This window comes from Lynx rufus, unplaced genomic scaffold (genome assembly GCF_022079265.1).
Source record: "Lynx rufus isolate CCGP_SWC_20201006 ecotype Redwood Valley unplaced genomic scaffold, mLynRuf1.p SCAF_2, whole genome shotgun sequence".
NCBI lineage: Eukaryota > Metazoa > Chordata > Mammalia > Carnivora > Felidae > Lynx > Lynx rufus.
The window spans coordinates 87,319,153-87,337,845 of NW_025814834.1; the positions used below are offsets into that span (position 1 = coordinate 87,319,153).

The 18,693-nt window shown below is 37.4% G+C and overlaps 1 protein-coding gene across 2 annotated transcripts in view; it reads right to left on the reverse strand.

Annotated features, from left to right (window-relative positions):
- ARHGAP15 (Rho GTPase activating protein 15) overlaps positions 1 to 18,693 on the reverse strand; it is a 619,400-nt gene that overhangs the window by 180,050 nt on the left and 420,657 nt on the right. For both annotated transcript variants that reach the window (XM_047082984.1, XM_047082983.1), the window contains one exon: positions 17,340 to 17,417. In XM_047082984.1, the coding sequence (XP_046938940.1) occupies positions 17,340 to 17,417 (78 nt within the window). The remainder of the gene's footprint in view (positions 1 to 17,339; positions 17,418 to 18,693) is intronic.

Genomic DNA, 18,693 nt, shown 5'->3' on the forward strand with positions numbered 1-18,693 from the left:
ATAACACATTCCATCTAGAGAAGGCTAAATCAAGTACTCTAGTCCCTGCTTCCTTTTCCTTCCCCCTTGCCCCCAGAATAAGACTATTCATATGGAAAACAAAACACAGGCACTATTAGAACAGTATCATCTCTTATTTACTTCACAAAACAGAATACAATATGGGTTGCTGTGAAATACAAATGAACTGTAATCCTCATCAGGTTTGGAAATAATGGATTCAGGCTAACATTTCCAGAAGAAATATGAAGGCAGTATTCTAAATTTCCTATTCTTTCCCAAATGAGTTTGCACAAAATGTGTCGCTAAGAAGAGTAATGTGCCCATCACATAGTGAAATTTCCCACTTGCAAAATGAAAATGAAAAGTCTGCATTTTAGGATGGCGTATTTAAACACATGCACCATGCTGTTTGTACAGTGGGGAAAACAAAGCTCCCCCTACTGGAGCATAAAAAAGCCTCCTCTCTTTCCTGCACCCCATGGCTCCGTCATATGCAGGAAGGCACAGAAACATATAGTCTTCCCATTATCCCGCACAGAATCCTGGTTCTCTCATCAAAACATCGCATTTTCCTCATTTCAGTTAATTAAAGGACAGCTGGACATTTCGTTACTGCGCCAGTCTCAGCTCTGTCTAGTTGAAGTGGGGCACGTAAAGGTCTTGGTCCCAAAGACACTTTCACCCGAAACAAATGGTTTTAAAATTCATGCCTCTGATGGAGAAATTTGAAAAAGAAGTAAAAATAATCCTTACAGTGTGTCTGTATGTGTGCTGGGTATGATTTTCACAACACACAGGTACATATATATATATATATATATATATATATATATGGAAAGTGAAACTCAATGGAAGAATACACACACACACACACACACACACACACAGAACACGGACACACAGGTACACACTTTAAAGATTTTAAAGATTATTTTTTATCTTTTTCATATATATTATATATATTAGATAGATAGATACAGGAAAGAATAAAAACGTTGCCACATGACTACTGAGTTTTTATTAATGGTTGACTATTAGCATTTATTGGAAAAATCTCTAGACATATGAAACTCAATATGTATCTATTTTACTCTATACGCACAAAAAGCCAATGTAAATGTGAAAGGTTTAGACACTTAGAGGTAGAACCAAATTAAAGATAGACTGAGAGGCATAGCCAAATTAAAGATAAAACTAATTTTCCCATGTTAATATATGAGGCAACATGTTTTATCAAGAGGGCGAAGGGGTTTATGATGAAAAAAGATTCTAATGAACATTTTCTTCCGAAGAATTTCTAAGCTTTCATAATTGAAGTGTTTGCTGTCTACAGAAACAAACAAAAAATCTGCAGTTAACCGAAATTAAAGATATTTCTTCCAATTCTAGAAAGATAGGGGCATGGACGGACGAGGGGGACATTAAGCATGCTCCCTGTGTCTTTTCAGGGTTTTGATGTAACTCATGTGAGCCACTCTGGGGACTCTCTCCTCTCCTCACAATCAGGTGGGCAGCCTTTAACAGCAGAGAGATAACAGACAATTGGAACAGTTCTTGCCTTTGAAATAGGTTCAATTATAGTTCACAGCCATTTTCAAGATGAGCCTCATATTTTCCCTCTTTTTTTCTTTTTTGAAATGAAACCTGGGCATGATGGCTCCTTCTGAATCAGCAAATAAATGATGCACTTGAACACTGTCTTTCCAGTCTCTCCTCATGTGCAAGACTAAGCAAATGCCTTGCTTCAAGAGCAGTTTTAGACTCTCTGTATTAAAGAAGCTCTCTGGGTTTAGGCGTTGGAATCCTGGTCATCAGGCCTCCCGTTTCTCAGGGATCTGGGGCATTACACTCACTCTGTTCTGAAAACAATACTGATTGAATCTTTGACCAGATGATTCCAAACTCTGAGGGGTGTATGAGGTGAGGGGAGTGTCTGTGTGCATGTATGTGTGGCTACAGAAGGAGAGATGGTGCATCAAAGATGTTCTTTGCCTCTTTTCTTGTACCCTTTTATGGGTTCAGGTTTAACAAATGTTCAGAAAAAGGTGTTTTGGTATTGCTGTATAGTCTAGGCACCATCCTTCACTAGAACCTCCACTGTTCATGTGCATTTTCAAAGAAAATAACACAGTCACAGATTGACAGCAATCCAGACTTCTTTTTTTTTCTCCTTTCAATCCTCCTTTTATAAGACATAAAATACAAAAGATGCAACTTTTTCTAGAAGTGGACGAAATATGATTATGATCTGCAGTGAGTAGGGGAAATATACAAATCAGATCTGTCACTTGTTTCCAACAACTAGAACTGGGTTACCTCTGATAAAGGAGAGTGCACCTCTAAACCCACTATACTAGGTATGTTGGAACCCATAAAATTTCCAATTACTGCTTCAGAATTTATTGTGCACATATGGAAAATAATACTTGTAAAACAGAAAGGGGTTTGTGCCTTGTGCTGTCAATACTGTGAAGGATGGGGTGATTATAAAGCAAATTAACAATACTTTTAAATGTGCATTCACTTATCTTTCCAATTAAATCCTTGTTAAACAACTGCACAGACAGTAATGGCGCTTCTGCAAAGCACTGATCAAGACAGTTTTATTGTAATTTTTACTCGGCAACAATTAATCAAGTAGGCATTTTCTTTATTATTAAATTATTTAGTTAATAAATATTCTCAATTGGCCAACATATTTGTAGTTTGCATGTTATTTTTGATTTTCCTACAGTGGAACATATTTGGGAATTTTTCCATTTTCTAGCAAAGGGACCATTAAGGCATGTGATTTTACAAATTTCTTTATAAGAATAACTGTGAACAAGTCCTTGAAACTTTAAACCATTCAAAAACCCTATTTCAACCATTTTATTTTGTAAGGGATGCAAACACATTGCTTTTAGCAGATAAGAAATGAGAGATTTTGCTTTAAGGCGTCTTTCTGTTGGGGTAAGCAAGAAAATTAGCATTTTAGAAGTTCATTAATACCAGTTACAGACTTTTGAGTCAGGAAGCTGCACTGTAGTTAACATTTTCTTTTCATATTCTAGTGAAGTGAATAGTACCTGAATATTATTCTTCTATAAACACACAAGATGGTATAAATTGAGAAACAGATAAAGATATCTAGAAGTATGTTTTCCATTTTTGGATTTCCATTTTTGTAATTTGGAGATTTGAATTTATCTAGCTAGTATACTTCGCTTTTCAAGTCTTTTAGTGGTTCTTTATATGGCCTTTTGTGTTTTGTATCTTCCAAAAATTTTTAACTAGGAGGAATTCCTAGGAAATCAGATTAGTAATGAGGGCAGATACCTGGCTTTAGCATTCATGAAGGCTACATTAATTCAGAAGTGAGAATAAACATATGAAAGATACAACATTTTCTTGAGTCATAAAAAGAAAATTTCAGGCAAAGGCTAGTTTTATAGTTAGACAAATGGTGTGATTTGAGCTGGGTCAACATTACTTTTTGAAATGTCTTATATAAAAACTTGATATCCTCACTACTGTTCTGATTATAGAAGGCCCCTTACATTATACTTCCCAGGATGAGAAGAGAGCATGATCTAATATACTCAGATTAACAGAGTGCCATCTTGAGAGAAGACCCTAGGTAGATGGGGGCGATAAAGTCCAGTGGAAGGCAAGGGAAAAGGGAGAGGGAGAGGGGGAATGGAGAACATGGGTGCTTTAGGTCTGTGTATGGAGAAAGTGGGTTCGTTAAGACTCAACATCTTGAAGGTGTCAGGTGTAAGGACAGAGTGACCGGAGAAGCTCCAGAAGCACTCTTTGATTGATAACTGAACCCAGTTTCAAGTCACCTAGATCTCTGAGGGCAAAACATATAATGCTGCTGCCAAGGCACACATCTCTCCTGGCTGAAATAACAGGGCCTATAAGGCACTTGGCACACAGTGGATGTGATGGCGAATCCAGAGGCAACTGTGAAGTACATTTCACCTTCCGGCACTTAACCGTTGGGAAAGGGAGTGAGATACAGTGCAAAATAGATGAAAATCAGTATTAAACCACAGATATAACATGCTATATGAAGAGAGTAGGAAAGAAGCTAATTCCTATTGAGATTTATTCCAGGAATCATGTGATTTGTGTTGTTTCCCAATCAGCAAAACCAGCAATGGTGTACCTCTCACTCAGAAAGACAAATATGCTGTTCCTTCCATTGAAACCAATGAAATAATTATGTACATACTTACTCCAGTCCCGCTGGTTGATAGGACAGTGAATCCCAACAGAGTTCAAAGAAAGAGCAAAGACAGGTAAGGGAATACTTGATGGCTGTCAGAACATGGAAGGAACAGATTAATAAGAAGGGACAGCAGCGCACTCACTAAGGAAAAATGTAGCAGGGAGAGAGGAGGCCACAAAAAGACAAACGATCTGGAGAAACGTCAAACACGAGATGGTGAAACAGCAAGAAAGACTGCTATTTAAACAAAATGATTCCAGTGGGCCCTTTAGAATCTTACAGACATTATGTTGAGCAGACTATTGGATACCCTGCTCACCCTGAGTGTCCCCAAGATGGAGAACAATTGTTGAAAGAGTATAGCTAGGCTTTGGTTCCAGCTTGTTTCTAGATTACCACGAGACACATAGTGCCTTCTTGAAAGATACGCTGAATGAACAAATGCAACTTTCAGCTATTCATTTAAACTCATAGGGACTTGTGTTCTTCTATGAAGTGGATAGCTTTCTTATAAAGATCTAGGGAGTCAGCACTTAAAAGTGCTTTGGAGAACTGAACCTTCTCTTGGCATGTCCTTCTCTTAAAGAAGATTCACCTAGTTCTCTAAAACAAATGTCTTTTCAAAAGTAATTATGTGTTAATTGTAGGAAATGAGGAAACAATTTAGAAAAAAAGATAATAAAAATGACCAGTACCTAGTCTTAACATATTATGCATTTATGCATTCTTGCCAATGTTTTGGAAACAGAGTTCAGCAATGCCTAGTAAACTAGTCCTTTTGAGACTCATGTCTAGCATGTAGAAAATGCCTCACCTTTTTGAAGGAAATGGCTCAACCTTGGACCTAATCAATAAATTAATTAAAACGTGTAGAGACTATTGGGTGTATGATACTCTTTGAGGTAATGTAGGACAGAAGGTCTTAAAAAATATGAGCTCTGCTTTTTAGCAGTGTCCAGTGTGTTGAGAAGATATGCTATGTACCTAATTTAATGTTATATGACACACATATATAATAATATTCATGATAATTATGTAATAATAATATATATCAATTATATAGTAATAATAATGTGATTATTGTGCATTGAGTAGTCGAAAGTACAAGCATAGTATTTGAAAGGAATTCCTCTAAATTGGGGTAATCCAGGGAAAATGTGAGTGATATTTAAATAATCCAAGGAACATATAAGATTAGTCCTTTATCAAATATTCTTTACTTAAAAAAACCTGTACATATCATTTGATTACGATGGTTGTCTCCATTAGGATGGGTCTCAGGGACATAGTTCAATAGAACTTCCATTTCTATGTGGTGTAGCATTTTCCAGTGCAATGTAGTCATTGTGTCATGTTGATCGCCTCATTTCAAGAGAATGGACTATCTTCCTTTAAAGATAAGAAAATTGCCCTGGGGAGAGTAATGACTTGGGCAGGACATCACAGCTAGTAAGAGGTCATACGGAAACTGACCTTGGGTTTCTAACTCCTGAGCCAGTGTTCTCATTGCCCCTTACTGCCTAAAAAAGAATGGTTCAAAGAGGTGCACGGAAAATGAGACAGATTGGGATATGCAGTTTACCTCACAGAAATCATTTACCATTATATCTTCACTGAACTATTGTAACAACCTCCTAACTGTTTTCCTGCTTCTACTCTTGCCCTCTGAAATTTATTCTTCTCATAGCAGCCAGAATGATTAAAGACAAACACATAAATAATATCAGATCATTTCCTGATTACTATCCCTCCTACACCACAGTGACTTAGAATGAAAGGCAAAACTTCTCATCTTCATTTACAAGGGCCTCACCGGACTGGCTTTGCCCATTTCTCTGACCTCTGTGCCCTGATTTCACACAAGCCCTAGTTCCCTGGCACTAGTTTCCCTCTGCCTGCTCTGCTTTCCCTCACATCTTTGCATGCTTCTCTCCTTCCGATCAGATCAGGTTTCCACTCAGATGGCTCCTTTTCAAAGAGATCTTTCCAGACCATCCAATCTAACGACCTTCCCTCTTATCTTCACCAGTTATTCTCTATTGCATCACTATCTTGATTCTTTTTTTTTAAAAACGTTTATTTATTATTGAGAGACAGAGAGGCACAGAGTGTGAGCAGGAAAGGGGCAGAGAGAGGGGGAGACACAGAATCTGAAGCCGGTCCAGGCTCTGATCTGTCAGCACAGAGCCCAACACAGGGCTCGTACCCACAAACCAGAGGATCATGACCTGAGCTGAAGTCGGATGCTTAATCGACTGAGCCACCCAGGCACCCCTCACTATCTTGATTCTTGACATGACTTATAAGCATCGCATGTGTTTGCTTATTAGCAATCTCATTGCACTAAAATTACACTCCACCACAGCCTGATCCCCTCAAATTCTCCTCAGTACCTAGAAGGGAGCCTGGCTCATGGTAAGCTTTTAGCAAATAATGCTGAATTACTAAATCCCTACTTAAAGTTTTCCTTCAGCAACCTAAAGCTGTATTTTATTCTTCAAATGAATTTTGCTCCTTTCTTAATTCTTCTCATATACTTTGCAGTTTGTGTTACTCTATTTGAGTCACAGCAAGAGCAGGGCAGTCACTCACAATCTGAGCTTGAGGTGCCCTTAGGCAGACTGATATGGAGCTGGAAGAGCTTTGGCAACAAGCAGTGGCACTGAGAGGGATCAGACTGGAAATTCACATAAGCAGGTGACAGTCCTGTTAACACGGTCTTAGTACCACTGGGGTTTGGGAGTCATCCATTGTTCCCTCAGACCATCTTTCTTGGCCTAATGAACCAGGTTGTCAGGCTGGCTCAGGTCTTCCAGCTTCACAGCTGCCTCCTCTTTTCGCCAAGCCTCTCCTGTGTGGTCCGTGTTGGACAGTCAGATCGTGACTTCAAGTAGAGGTGGGAGGTGAGGACAAGTAGACGTTTCATTGGACTGTTCATTGAAACTCTCAAATTCTAAAGATTTTCTTCAAACCATCACTGATCATCCACCATTATTCATTAATCATTCTCTTATTGAATCCATTCAGATTCGATAAATATTTATCTAAAGACCATTATGTTCCAGGTACAATGAGAGCTGAGGATACTTAGGTGACCAAAACCAAGCAAGGTCTTACTCACATAGAGGTGCAGTAGAGAGGAGGGAGGGAGGCACTGAAGCAACAGACAAAGAAGCAAGGCAGTTCCAGATAGTACATGTTCTGAAGAAAATAAAACAAGACACTGAAGTGGCAAGTGACTGGGTGGGTAGGGTAGAGGCACGTGTTTCAGATGTGTCAGTCTCACTGACGAGGTGACTTGAGTGTCAAAAAGAAAGCCTTGTCAGGGTCTGAAGGAAGCACATATCAGGTAGGTAGGAGCAAAAGCCAAGGTCTTAGTAAGGATATGAGCTTGATGTATCTGAGGAAGGAAACCAGGGTGGTTAGAAGATAATGAGGCAAAAGAGAGGTACATGGTGATATCAGAGAGCTGGGAAGAAAAGAATCTGTGAAGCCTGCAGATCCTAGTATTTCTTGCCAATTTACACTGAATAAATCACCAGACTTTTTGGCTATTGGATTAGAATAGCCATGGAAATACAGGCTCTGTGTCCATGTGTTGTGTTTGCTGCTGAAGTCCCAGAATCCTGCATGTTGCCTGCCTGGCACATAATAAGAGCTCTGTAAGTGTCTGTCAATGGAAGGATGATGTAAAAACTAAAATCATATTTTACGGAGTTGACCTCTCAGTTTCATATTGATCCTGATGTGCTTGGGACCCTCAGAAAAGAGGAAAGCTGACGGGATACCTGCCACTCCCTCCAGTGGGCCCACGAATGTGAGAGCATAAAAGAGAATGTGTTTTGAAATCTACGTGTCTCTAAGTCATTCTGATTTTCATTTGAGCATTGCTTCAAAACCCCACATTTGTACATTTTGGACACTTATCTTCAGAATTTGCATGGAAACCTGAAAAAGTTCCTTCTTGGCCTTGCACCTGTTACTTTTCCTTTTTGAGAAGCAGCTTTGAGGTGATAAGAATACTTTTTTTTTTCCTAAAGCACACTTTTGTTAGAAAATGCTTCTAAACTACACAGAGAACTTGGAAAAGAGGTGCTAGATAAATATATGTGAGTCACAGAAGCTGAAATTACCAGCAACAGGGACTTCCTGTGTGAAAACAAAAACAAAAGCATTTTTTCAAAACTCAAAATTCAGAGCATGGCGTTAACAAGAGCGATCATTTCATTGCTATTATCCAATACGGATTTTCTGTCTACCTGCTCATTCCCAACATTTTGGAGAGTTAAGCTGGCAAGCCAAGTTATACCACAGCTACCAATATCATTCCTGACTTGCCCAATTGCTAACAACATACTTTGTGAAGGAAGGGTAAGTCATATCTCCTCAAACTTTGTTATATGAAGGTAGGAGAAGGGGATACAGGTTTCTAAACTCTTCATTTCTGTTCCATGATGCTTTTATCCAGTCTAAAATTAAATGCTTGTTTATAACAGTCTGGGAGAAAATCTAACATAACTTGAGTTTTCTTTACTGAGACACCCAAGAAATGGAACACAATGAATGGAACACCCAAGAATACGTAACACAAGGTCTCAACATATATTGACATAGAGTGGGTTTGTATTAGAAGTTCATCATTCTCTTATTTTATTTTATAGGATCAGGTCTCTATTTAGCCCCCATACAGTATTAGGCACTTTGCTATATTGGGGAGACAGTGATGAATCGAACTTCCTACTCCTGATGAAGTTAGAGGCAGTTAGGAGTTATTTATTAAAAGGATCCTTTAAATGAAGTCTTCTCTTATAAAAGAGTTCCACAGACAGGACACCAAGAAAGTATAGTATTATAATGAGAACAAGTGGTTTGGATTCTTTGATGTTAAAAAGAAGAACATGTCTCTCTGCCCCCTCCACCATGGTAAATTGAATCCAGGACTCGGCGATACATTCGTTGGAGTAAGTTTAAAATGGATTCACTGTCTGGCTTCAAAACTTATCAATATTGTGGTCTTAGAAAAGTTACTTAATCTTTCTGAATTACAATTTTCTTGTGTAAATCATGTGGAAAATAAAGTTTATCTACCTTGCAAACTTTTATGAGGATGACAGCTAAGTCTAATTTTCCATACCCACCATACAGTAGATTCTCAATTAAATGCTAGCATTGGCATCATTTAGTTACATTTTTAAATATTATTTACTCTTTCATTTTTAAAGCAAATCCTTAGGGAAAACATCTTTCCTTTTTTATTTATTCTAGAATCTACAACATTGGAAAACGGTTGTAGTTGTAAAAAATAGATCAGTAATTTAAATCATATTACTAACATACATGTGACATCTGTGGCATTTTTTAGTTATACTCTAAATTGTAACTCAGAGTTCATAAAAGCTAGTGAACATCATTAAATCAATCAGTAATCAAAAAGAAAACCTCTCATCATTAGAAATTATGTTAACAAAAAGAGTTCACAGTCTATTTCTGCCTTACTCAAATATAAACCTTGTACATTTTATGGCTTGTGGGCCTCGTCTCCACTAGATAACCAGAATAAAATGAGCTGGATGTTGTGCAGGGGTTCCCAAACACGGCGATGCACTTGACTTACCTAGGGAGGTTTTCTTTTAAAAGAAAATACCTATAGCTTCAACCCCAGACTTTTTATACCAGAGTTTTTATGACTGGGTTCCCAAATCTTTATTTTTCAAAGCTCCCTACTTGATTCTTGGGGTAGAAAAACTTTATGTGACCCTCAATTATCCCCTGATCCTTGTGTTTATGTCTTGTGTAATCCCCTCCCCTAGGGTATGGATAGGAACTGTGACTTGATTCTATCAGAAGGCACCAAAGGTGATGGGATATATATAGCCTTCATGATTATGTTACATAGGATTATAACTTTTGCTTTAGCTACTAGCCTCTCCTTTGCTGCTTCAATGAAACAAGCTGCCATGCTGTGTGATGGCCTATGGAGAGGTCCACAAGGCCTTTGGTCAACAGCCAGTGATGTTGAGGTCTTAATTCCAACAAACCACAAGGAACTAAATCCTAATAATCATGTGAGTTTGGAAAGTACACCTGTCCCCAGTTGAGCCTCCAGGGTGAGGACCCATCCCTGGCCAACGTCTTGAGAGTAACTTTATGGGGATTCAGCTAATCCATGCCCAGACTTCTGACCCACACAAACTGAGAGATAATAAATGTGTGCTGCTATAAGCAGCTAAGTTGGTATTAATATTGTTATGCAGCAGTAGAAAACTAATACAATTCTGAAATACAGTCACTGTCAGCAACCAGTGATATCAAGTATAGTTAAGAGCAGAAGTAAGCTTGGTGTGTTTCCCCACTGGTTTTTAATTTTTACTACTTAATTCTGTTGGTGATGATGATGATGATTTATGATGACCGATTTTTGTAAATATCCTCGGATATTGGTAGTTACATACCTCTGACTGATTTAATTTCTGGCGTCAATTGCCAAATCTACGTGGCAAAACCATAATTAGAATTAAGAACTAAAATTTTGGTAGACTTCACTCACCTCTCCCACGAATCTGAAGCTATGCTTTTGGAATCTGGTGATTCCCAGAGCTTATTGATAAAATAAAACTAAATTTCTCTTTTGTGTCAAGGAACCCAAAAGTCCTATGAATCTGGCTAGTGAGACAAATCATTGTATGGCAGGGAGTCTCCAGAGCTGTTCCCTACTTGATATTTCTTCCTAGAAAAAGAATCTTAATGTCATCAAAGAAAATCCAATCAGGTGGAAGTCCCAAACCATACTTGATTATTAATATTTAGTATCATGACTGTCCTAAGAAAACTAAGTTGCAGTGATCTGATTTCATCTAACATCTTAAAGTTAGCACTGAATGACACTTGGCTGATTCAGAGCTTTTAAAGCCCTTGCGTTTTCCTTATTATTCCCATTTTGGAAGTGAAGAGTTTGAGATTCAAAGGGGTTAAAACTGTTTCCATTAGACTAACAAATAGCTCAGAAGCAAGAGGCAGCAGTTCCACTGATGTTCACCGGGTGCTCTCTGTCCACTGGCTGGTCTCTGCCTCTATCTCACCACAGCATTAGGTCAGCTCGTTATTGCTTGGCAGGTAATAAATAATAAAATATAACTCATTATAAATGGATGATATAATTTTACTTTAAAATAAGTAGCCAGAATTTGTGTATTTTAGATACTAGAAGTATTCATAAAGTTGTTATTAGAATATTGTGTAAAAACTAGGGTGCCTAACTCAGTTGGGAGAGCATGTGACTCTTGATTTGCAATTGTGAGTTCAAGCCTCACACTGGGTGTAGAGATTACTTAAAAATAACATCTTTTAAAACATAATATTGTGTAAAGACTAAAGACTATATAAATATACATGAATGGGAAGAGCTTACTGTTTTTACTTCTGTTCAGCATTATTTACTAATGACAGTACATTTTTTAAGCAGCTAGAAAGCAATACAAGCTTCGCCATCAACGGTCTTTGAGCTCCCAGTCTTCAATGTAGCTGAAAAATGAGGTCTAAGAAAGTTTCCAAAGCCCTGAACGATGTTAGGGACTAGCCCTTTTATGATCAAGTGATCTTTTCAGCTTTAATGGGAAAAATAAATCATTGTTAAAAGATAATCTTGTCACATGGAGGCCAGAAAGGTGCAATATCAATGATTTGACTTACCGAAAAACCACCCTACAGAATGGGATAAAGCAAGTAACAGTTTGTTTTGTTGCTGCTGTGGTTGGCAGTCAGAGCGAAGCAGGCTTAAGGAAATACCTCGTTTTAAAAATAATAAGAGGGCAATCTAAACGCACTTACTAGAAAAGTGAATGGACTTGATACAAGGGCTATTTTATAAGAACAGAACTGCCAATTGTTCACTTCCTTTCTCTGTTTCCTCTTTTATTCAATTTTTGATGCTGCAAATAATATGAAAAGCATGGGGTAGCTCTAAACTTAATGCTTTGCTTGGCATTGTGGTACACATCTATATAAAAGTAGTTTAGATATAGTTGGTAACATGAAATTGTTTCTCTAATAGTTTATTTTCAATGGAGCTTATTCTTAGCATGTTCAAAATAAGCAAATTCATCTCTTTAAGCCAATGTTTAATTTGGATTATTATGCCAATAAGATCTGGGTGAATAAAGATATGCAAAGTGCAAGACTGTAAATTAATGGGAAAAAAAAACCTGTCTCCCATTTGAAACAACACACACGCACAATCATATGCACACACACACACATACACACACCCACACACCCAATTAAGATTCTTGGCCACGTAGATTTATGGCATTTATATATTTTGTTCCTCTGGGTGTGAAAAAGTGAAGGAGGGTGTCCCTAAGATTCTTCCTTTAAATTTTTTTCCTATATATGGAAAACATGTCTAAAATCCTGGTGGGAAGCAACTTCCTCCAGTTCAAAGAAATGGTTAGAGAGAATATTTGTTACTGGGTACTAAGAAACACCAGTCTGGAAAATTCCCACTCAGTTCTTCCCCCAGTGCTTCGTGGTTCTCCCATTGGCTCATGGGCTTGGGAAGCTTCATAGTCAATATTTTCCAAAAAGGATGCCAGTCTTTCTTGTCCCTTTTTTTTAGAGAGTGAAAGAGAATATCTAAGTAGTACCAAAGAGCGTCTGAGCTGAATTTGGAGTTTGGGAAATCAGCCTAGATGGGCGGCTTAAACCAGAATGTTGATGTCAGGAGGAGGGGATGCAACCAAGTGAGATTTCCAAGACCCACTTTCAAAAGTTCTCAAGTCAGTTATGCAGCATTCTTAATGCTGAAGTCGGTCCTTTGCAAAAGTACCCCCATGTAAGAAAACCATCAGGTTATAGATCATTCTGAAGAATCAACACAGTGTCACAGGCTGGTGACAGGCTGACATCTAAGGTCATGGACCAGTTTTCTTTGGGGGATGCTCTCATAGAGTGTAAGAGTTGCATCAGCAAAATGTCATCGAAAGCTGTCACCAAATACAACAAACGAGGCAGAGCACTGCTTATTCATGCACCGATGGCCCAGTAAATTGAGAGTTCTCAATGACTGCTGAAGGCAACATCAGAATATTGGATTAAAGTAGCTTCTTGGTCCAAACACAGATATGTAAAGCCCTACAGAGAATGGCAATGCCAGGCTTCTTCATAACTGTGATGTTCAGCAATTTCCTAGACATTTTTCTTTCTTGAACTATTTATTTTTTTTAATGTTTATTTGTTTATTTTGAGAGAGAGAGAGAGAGAGAGTACAAGCGGGGGAGGCACAGAGAGAGAAAGAGAAAGAGAGAGAGACAGACAGCAGAAGTGGGGGAGGCGCAGAGAGAGAAAGAGAGAGAGAGAGATTGAGAGAGAGAGAATCTCAAGCAGGCCCCTTGTTTTCAGTGCAGAGCCCTGGACGGGGCTTGATCCCATGAACTACAAGATTGTGACCTAAGCCGGAATTAAGAGTCAGAGTCTCAACTGAGTGAATCACCCAGGCACCCTTCTTTCTTGAACTATTTTAGTCAAAGTCCTATGGCAGTACCTGTCACTTACAAATACTGGAAAGCAGGTGTAAACAGAAAGTCAGTAACAAGGACGTGTAGCATGAAGACTGATATCCGCTTTTATAAGAAGATAACCAACAATTAATGAATGTGAAATGCTCAATGGCAGTAGTGGTATTCAGCATAGGCTCCGAGTCATAGGGACCAGGGATCTAGTCCCACCTCCTTCACTTACTTGAACTATGACCTTAGGATATTATTTGACGTCTCTGAACCTCAGTTTCCTCACCTTTAAAATGGGAACAATAATAATTCCTATTCTGTGGGATGGTAGAAAGGACTAAGTTAAATGGTATAAGTAAAGCACTTTACTACAGTGCCTGGCATATAATAAATTATGAAAATATGTTAGCTACTTTTATAATAATAATAATAATTATTATTATTATCAACATTACTAGTTATAATTAGAACATGCTTTTCAAAAGCGATCACTTTGAATTTAACTTGTATGCCATCTGATCTGGAAGTATAATGAGGGTATCCAATTCCTACTGATTTAGTGAGTCAAACAGAAAACCAAAACAAATTGAATCATTCAACTGGTGTATTTAGAATTGCTGATGATTATAGCATTCACGAAAGTTAGTGAAATACATAAATTGCAATTGAACTGTTCTTGAAAATCCCCCAAATCAGTTTTCATTTGTCTAGCCTAATGGTGGGTAGGACTTGTTCATTTTTTAAAATGTATATTTAGAACCATCTAAATAAGAAACATTGTGGAATGTGAACATGGAGGAAATAAAAGGTGTTAATACAATGAGACTATGGCAAAATCATGTATGTTCCATCTTTGAATACAAAAGAATGCATTGCTTTCACATACCGATTTATGCTTTGCATGGAATTATCTATCACTCATTGCCACTTTATTTCCTTGCTCTCTCTCTCTCTCTCTCTCACATGCACACGCACACACACACACACACACACACACACACACACACACACAGAAAGGAGGCTACAATGTACATAGTCAGCCTCTTTGTACCCAGCACTGATTCTCTTCTAAGTCAGCTCTGCTGTCAGAGATCAGTGTGCATATAGATGGGAAGATCTGACGTTAGCACCAAAGTTATGGGGTCACTCCAGAGATTTCATTCAAAGGATAATCTGATTAACAAAATTTTGAGGCAGACCGGTATATGCATTCTTTTATCATCTAATTCAAAAACCTCCACAACACAACTTGGATGAAATCGCCAGTATCAAAGGTCCTAATGTAGCATAATTTGTGTTGAGCATGCTGCATTGTGACAGTGCTATAAACCAGGGAGACAGTTTACTGACAATTCTGTGCTACCAGATACCAACTCAGGCCTCTGTCCAGCTTTACATTGTCAACTCTCATGGAAACATGAGCAGCTACACAGCCTCAGAGGACGCTGAAGTCTGGATTGCAAAAGATGAGATGGACAGATTTCATATTTTCATTGCAGATTTTTTTTTTGCCTTTTCAAACTGCTGAGCATAATTTTTTTAAAAGGCAGGAAATGCAACTAGTGTTTGTTTCTAGCATGGCTTCTGTTTTGAGATTTCTTCTTTGTAGAAGAAATGTGTTGCCCAGCTGTCTAGAATCCCAATCAGGATATGGCTTCAGTATGAAATATATTAAAAGAATGATTTTAGCTGGTTATAAGCAGGAACGAAAATGAGGCTAGGGCTTTTTTATCCAATTTTTACTCACAGAGGGGGCATTCTGGTTCAGTCCAATGGGGCCACTATGAATAAATGAGGTAAAGCTTAGTTCTGTTTTTGGGGTTTTTTACCCTCCCCCCCCGAAGGAGAGTAATTGTGAAACACAAAGGTTCACATTAGTGAGCAAACAGAGCTGAGGAGATTCTCAGTTACAAAGATTCTCAGAAATAAGAATCATGTGTCCACTGGCCAGAACTATTGCATTCAACTCTTAAAAGGGCGGTTCAACCCAAATTACACTGTTGGAGGATTTAATGCTTCTCTGTATTAATACTTCTCCTATTTGCAACACACACATATACACAAACATTATTCAACATGCATTAATTAAGACCTCCCTTTATGCCCACCCTAGGGCTACTATTGGTTAATGGGGGAAGAGACAAAGATGATTCAAATCCTAACTTTTAAGATGTATAGAGTTTTTTTGACCAGTTTTTCTGTTCTTAACCAACTTACGATGTTTGGGTCTGCTTGTTTCCTGTTACATTTCCTATTTTTATTTTTATTTTTTAGAATTCATAGCTTTTTCTAAAAGAAGTTTCAGGTTTACAGAAAATCTGAGTGGGATATATAGAATTCCCATATACCCCTCTACCCTCCACCCCAACACACAATTCCCTTATTATTAACATTTGCATTAGTGTGGTACATCTGTTACAATTGATGAACCAATATTGATACATTATTATTAAGTACAGTCTATAGATTAAGGTTCACTCTTAGTGTTGCATATTATATAGATTTGACAAATATATACTGACATGTATCTGCCATTATAATATCAGACACAATTGTTTCATGGCCCAAAAACTCCCCTGTGTTCAATGAGTCATCCCTCCCTCTGTCTACATCCTTTGCTACCACTGATCTTTTATGGTCTCCACAGTTTCTCCTTTTCCAGAATGTCATATAGTTGGGGTAGTACAGTAGACTGCCTTTGCAAAATGGCTTGTTTCACTTAGCAATATGCATTTAAAGGTCCTCCAAGTCTTTTCATGACTTGATAGCTCATTTCATCTTATCACCAAAAAGTATTCCATTATATGAATGTACCATAGTTTGTTTACCCATTCACCTATTTATGGACATCTTGGCTGCTTTCAAGTTTTATCAATTATGACTAAAGCTGTTGGAAATATTTGTGCACAGGCTTTTGTGTGAACACAAGTTATGAACTCTTTTGGGTCAATACCAAGGAGCACGATTGCTGGATAGTATGGTATAAATACATTTTCCTAAGAGCCTACCAAACTGCCTTTCCAAGTATCTGTATCATTTTGCATTTCAACTAGCAATGAATGGGGATTCCACACTCTTGTCAGCACTTGGTGTTACCAGCGTTTTAGCCTTTGGCCATCCTGATAGGCGTTTGGTAGTATCTCATTATTGTTTCCATTTGTAATTCTTTGATGATACATCTATTTCCTAATTTTTAATTCTTTTACTTACCTATTACATATTTTGCTAACGTCTATGATTTTGACTTTGATGTTCCCATCATTCATTTATTCAAGTACTTATCCACATGGATTAAGTGTTTATTATATGCCAGTAGCATTTTTCAAAGCTAGGTTATTTTTCTTTATTTTACTCTTTTATTATTCTTTTTTTTAATTTTTAGTTTGCCATTTTCCACTAATTATTCATTTCACGTAAACTGTTATTTGGTTTTTCTGTCTATTAATCTCCAAGTAAGCGGGCTATCTTTTATTTCTCTGGTGACAATTGCTTACTCAACTTTCTCTTGTTCTCTTCAAAGTGTTTATCATTATAGATTCATAATACATACAGCACAGAGTCTGAAATATCGTTAGAGATGAAACTACTGAGAAAAATGAAGTGAAGAAATCACTTACCTTGGTTGACAATAAATCTTAACTTCTGTATTGTCGCCAGATTGCCACTAACTCGGTATATTCCATCAACATCTAGACCTGAAAATAAAAGGGCATGTTTTATATTTGTCCATAAAAGAACTGAAAGGATAAAAGAAAAAAAATAATAAATGTGAGAAGGAAGGAAATAGTAAATCAACACGAAATATCCCTTCCTCAGAGAGAACACAAATTTCTGTTCTACACCAAGCAATCTTAATAGTTTAATTTCAACAAACTAATCATAAAATTCAGTCATAGTTAATCATCAACAAATTATGTCTAGTTGAATCATAGAAGACCAATAGGTAGCATTGGATTTGACACTGTAGTTAAGGTTCATTCCCCAGGAAAAGGCACGAATTAAACTAGTGGTGGACAGGAGAAGAACCTTTACATATACATTATTGCTCTTTTTTGAACAGAAAATAACCCAAGGCATTTGTGAAGTCTCCCTTCCTCTTTCTCCTTCCCTCCCTCCAGTCTAGTCTATTCTATTCTATTCTATTCTATTCTATTCTATTCTATTCTATTCTATTCCATTCCATTCTATTAATCCTATCCTATCCTATCCTATCCTATCCCATTCCATTCTCTTTTTCTTATAATCGCTATAAGGTAAGGTGCATTGGTCTGATTATTTGAAACTACAGAATGAAAATCCGATTCCAGATGTATCATTAGCCTGATAATCTCTAGTGTATTATAGGTAAAGGGAGTGTTCTGTTATGTAGGGAAAATAAAGAAAAATTTTTCGGCAAAATGGTGAAATTAGTTTCAGATTGTTTTAAAACTGGTCGTCTATAATTCAAAATAACTTATCCTGGCCGTGGATTTGGATAATCAACCACTTGTTTTCCACACATCTATTTATGGCATCTAGTTATTTCCATGACCAAGTTATCGAAAAATGAGGAAACAGGAAAATAGAAAGAGAAACACGTACCAAAACACTATTACACTCCTTAAGGAATATTGATAACATAACTTTAATGTCAAGAATGTATACTTAGTGATGTGTCCAGGCTCTCAGAGAGGTCAGGGATGAGGTTACCACCCATCTCCCTATTTCTCTAGGGAAATGGCATAGCACCATGATTAAAAACTGTAATTCACAATCATAAGTATTAAATAAATTGGTAGAAATTATTGTCATAACATAAATAAGGGCTTTGTAAAGCTCTTTACTGACATGAAATAATCTCTTTTATAGTAGGAGCATTTCTGCCATTATGCATAATACTTCATCAGTAGTTTAAGATAGAATAACATAACTTCCAACACTGGTATTTTAAAAAAAAAATTTTAATATTTTAAAATTTATTTTTGAGAGTAA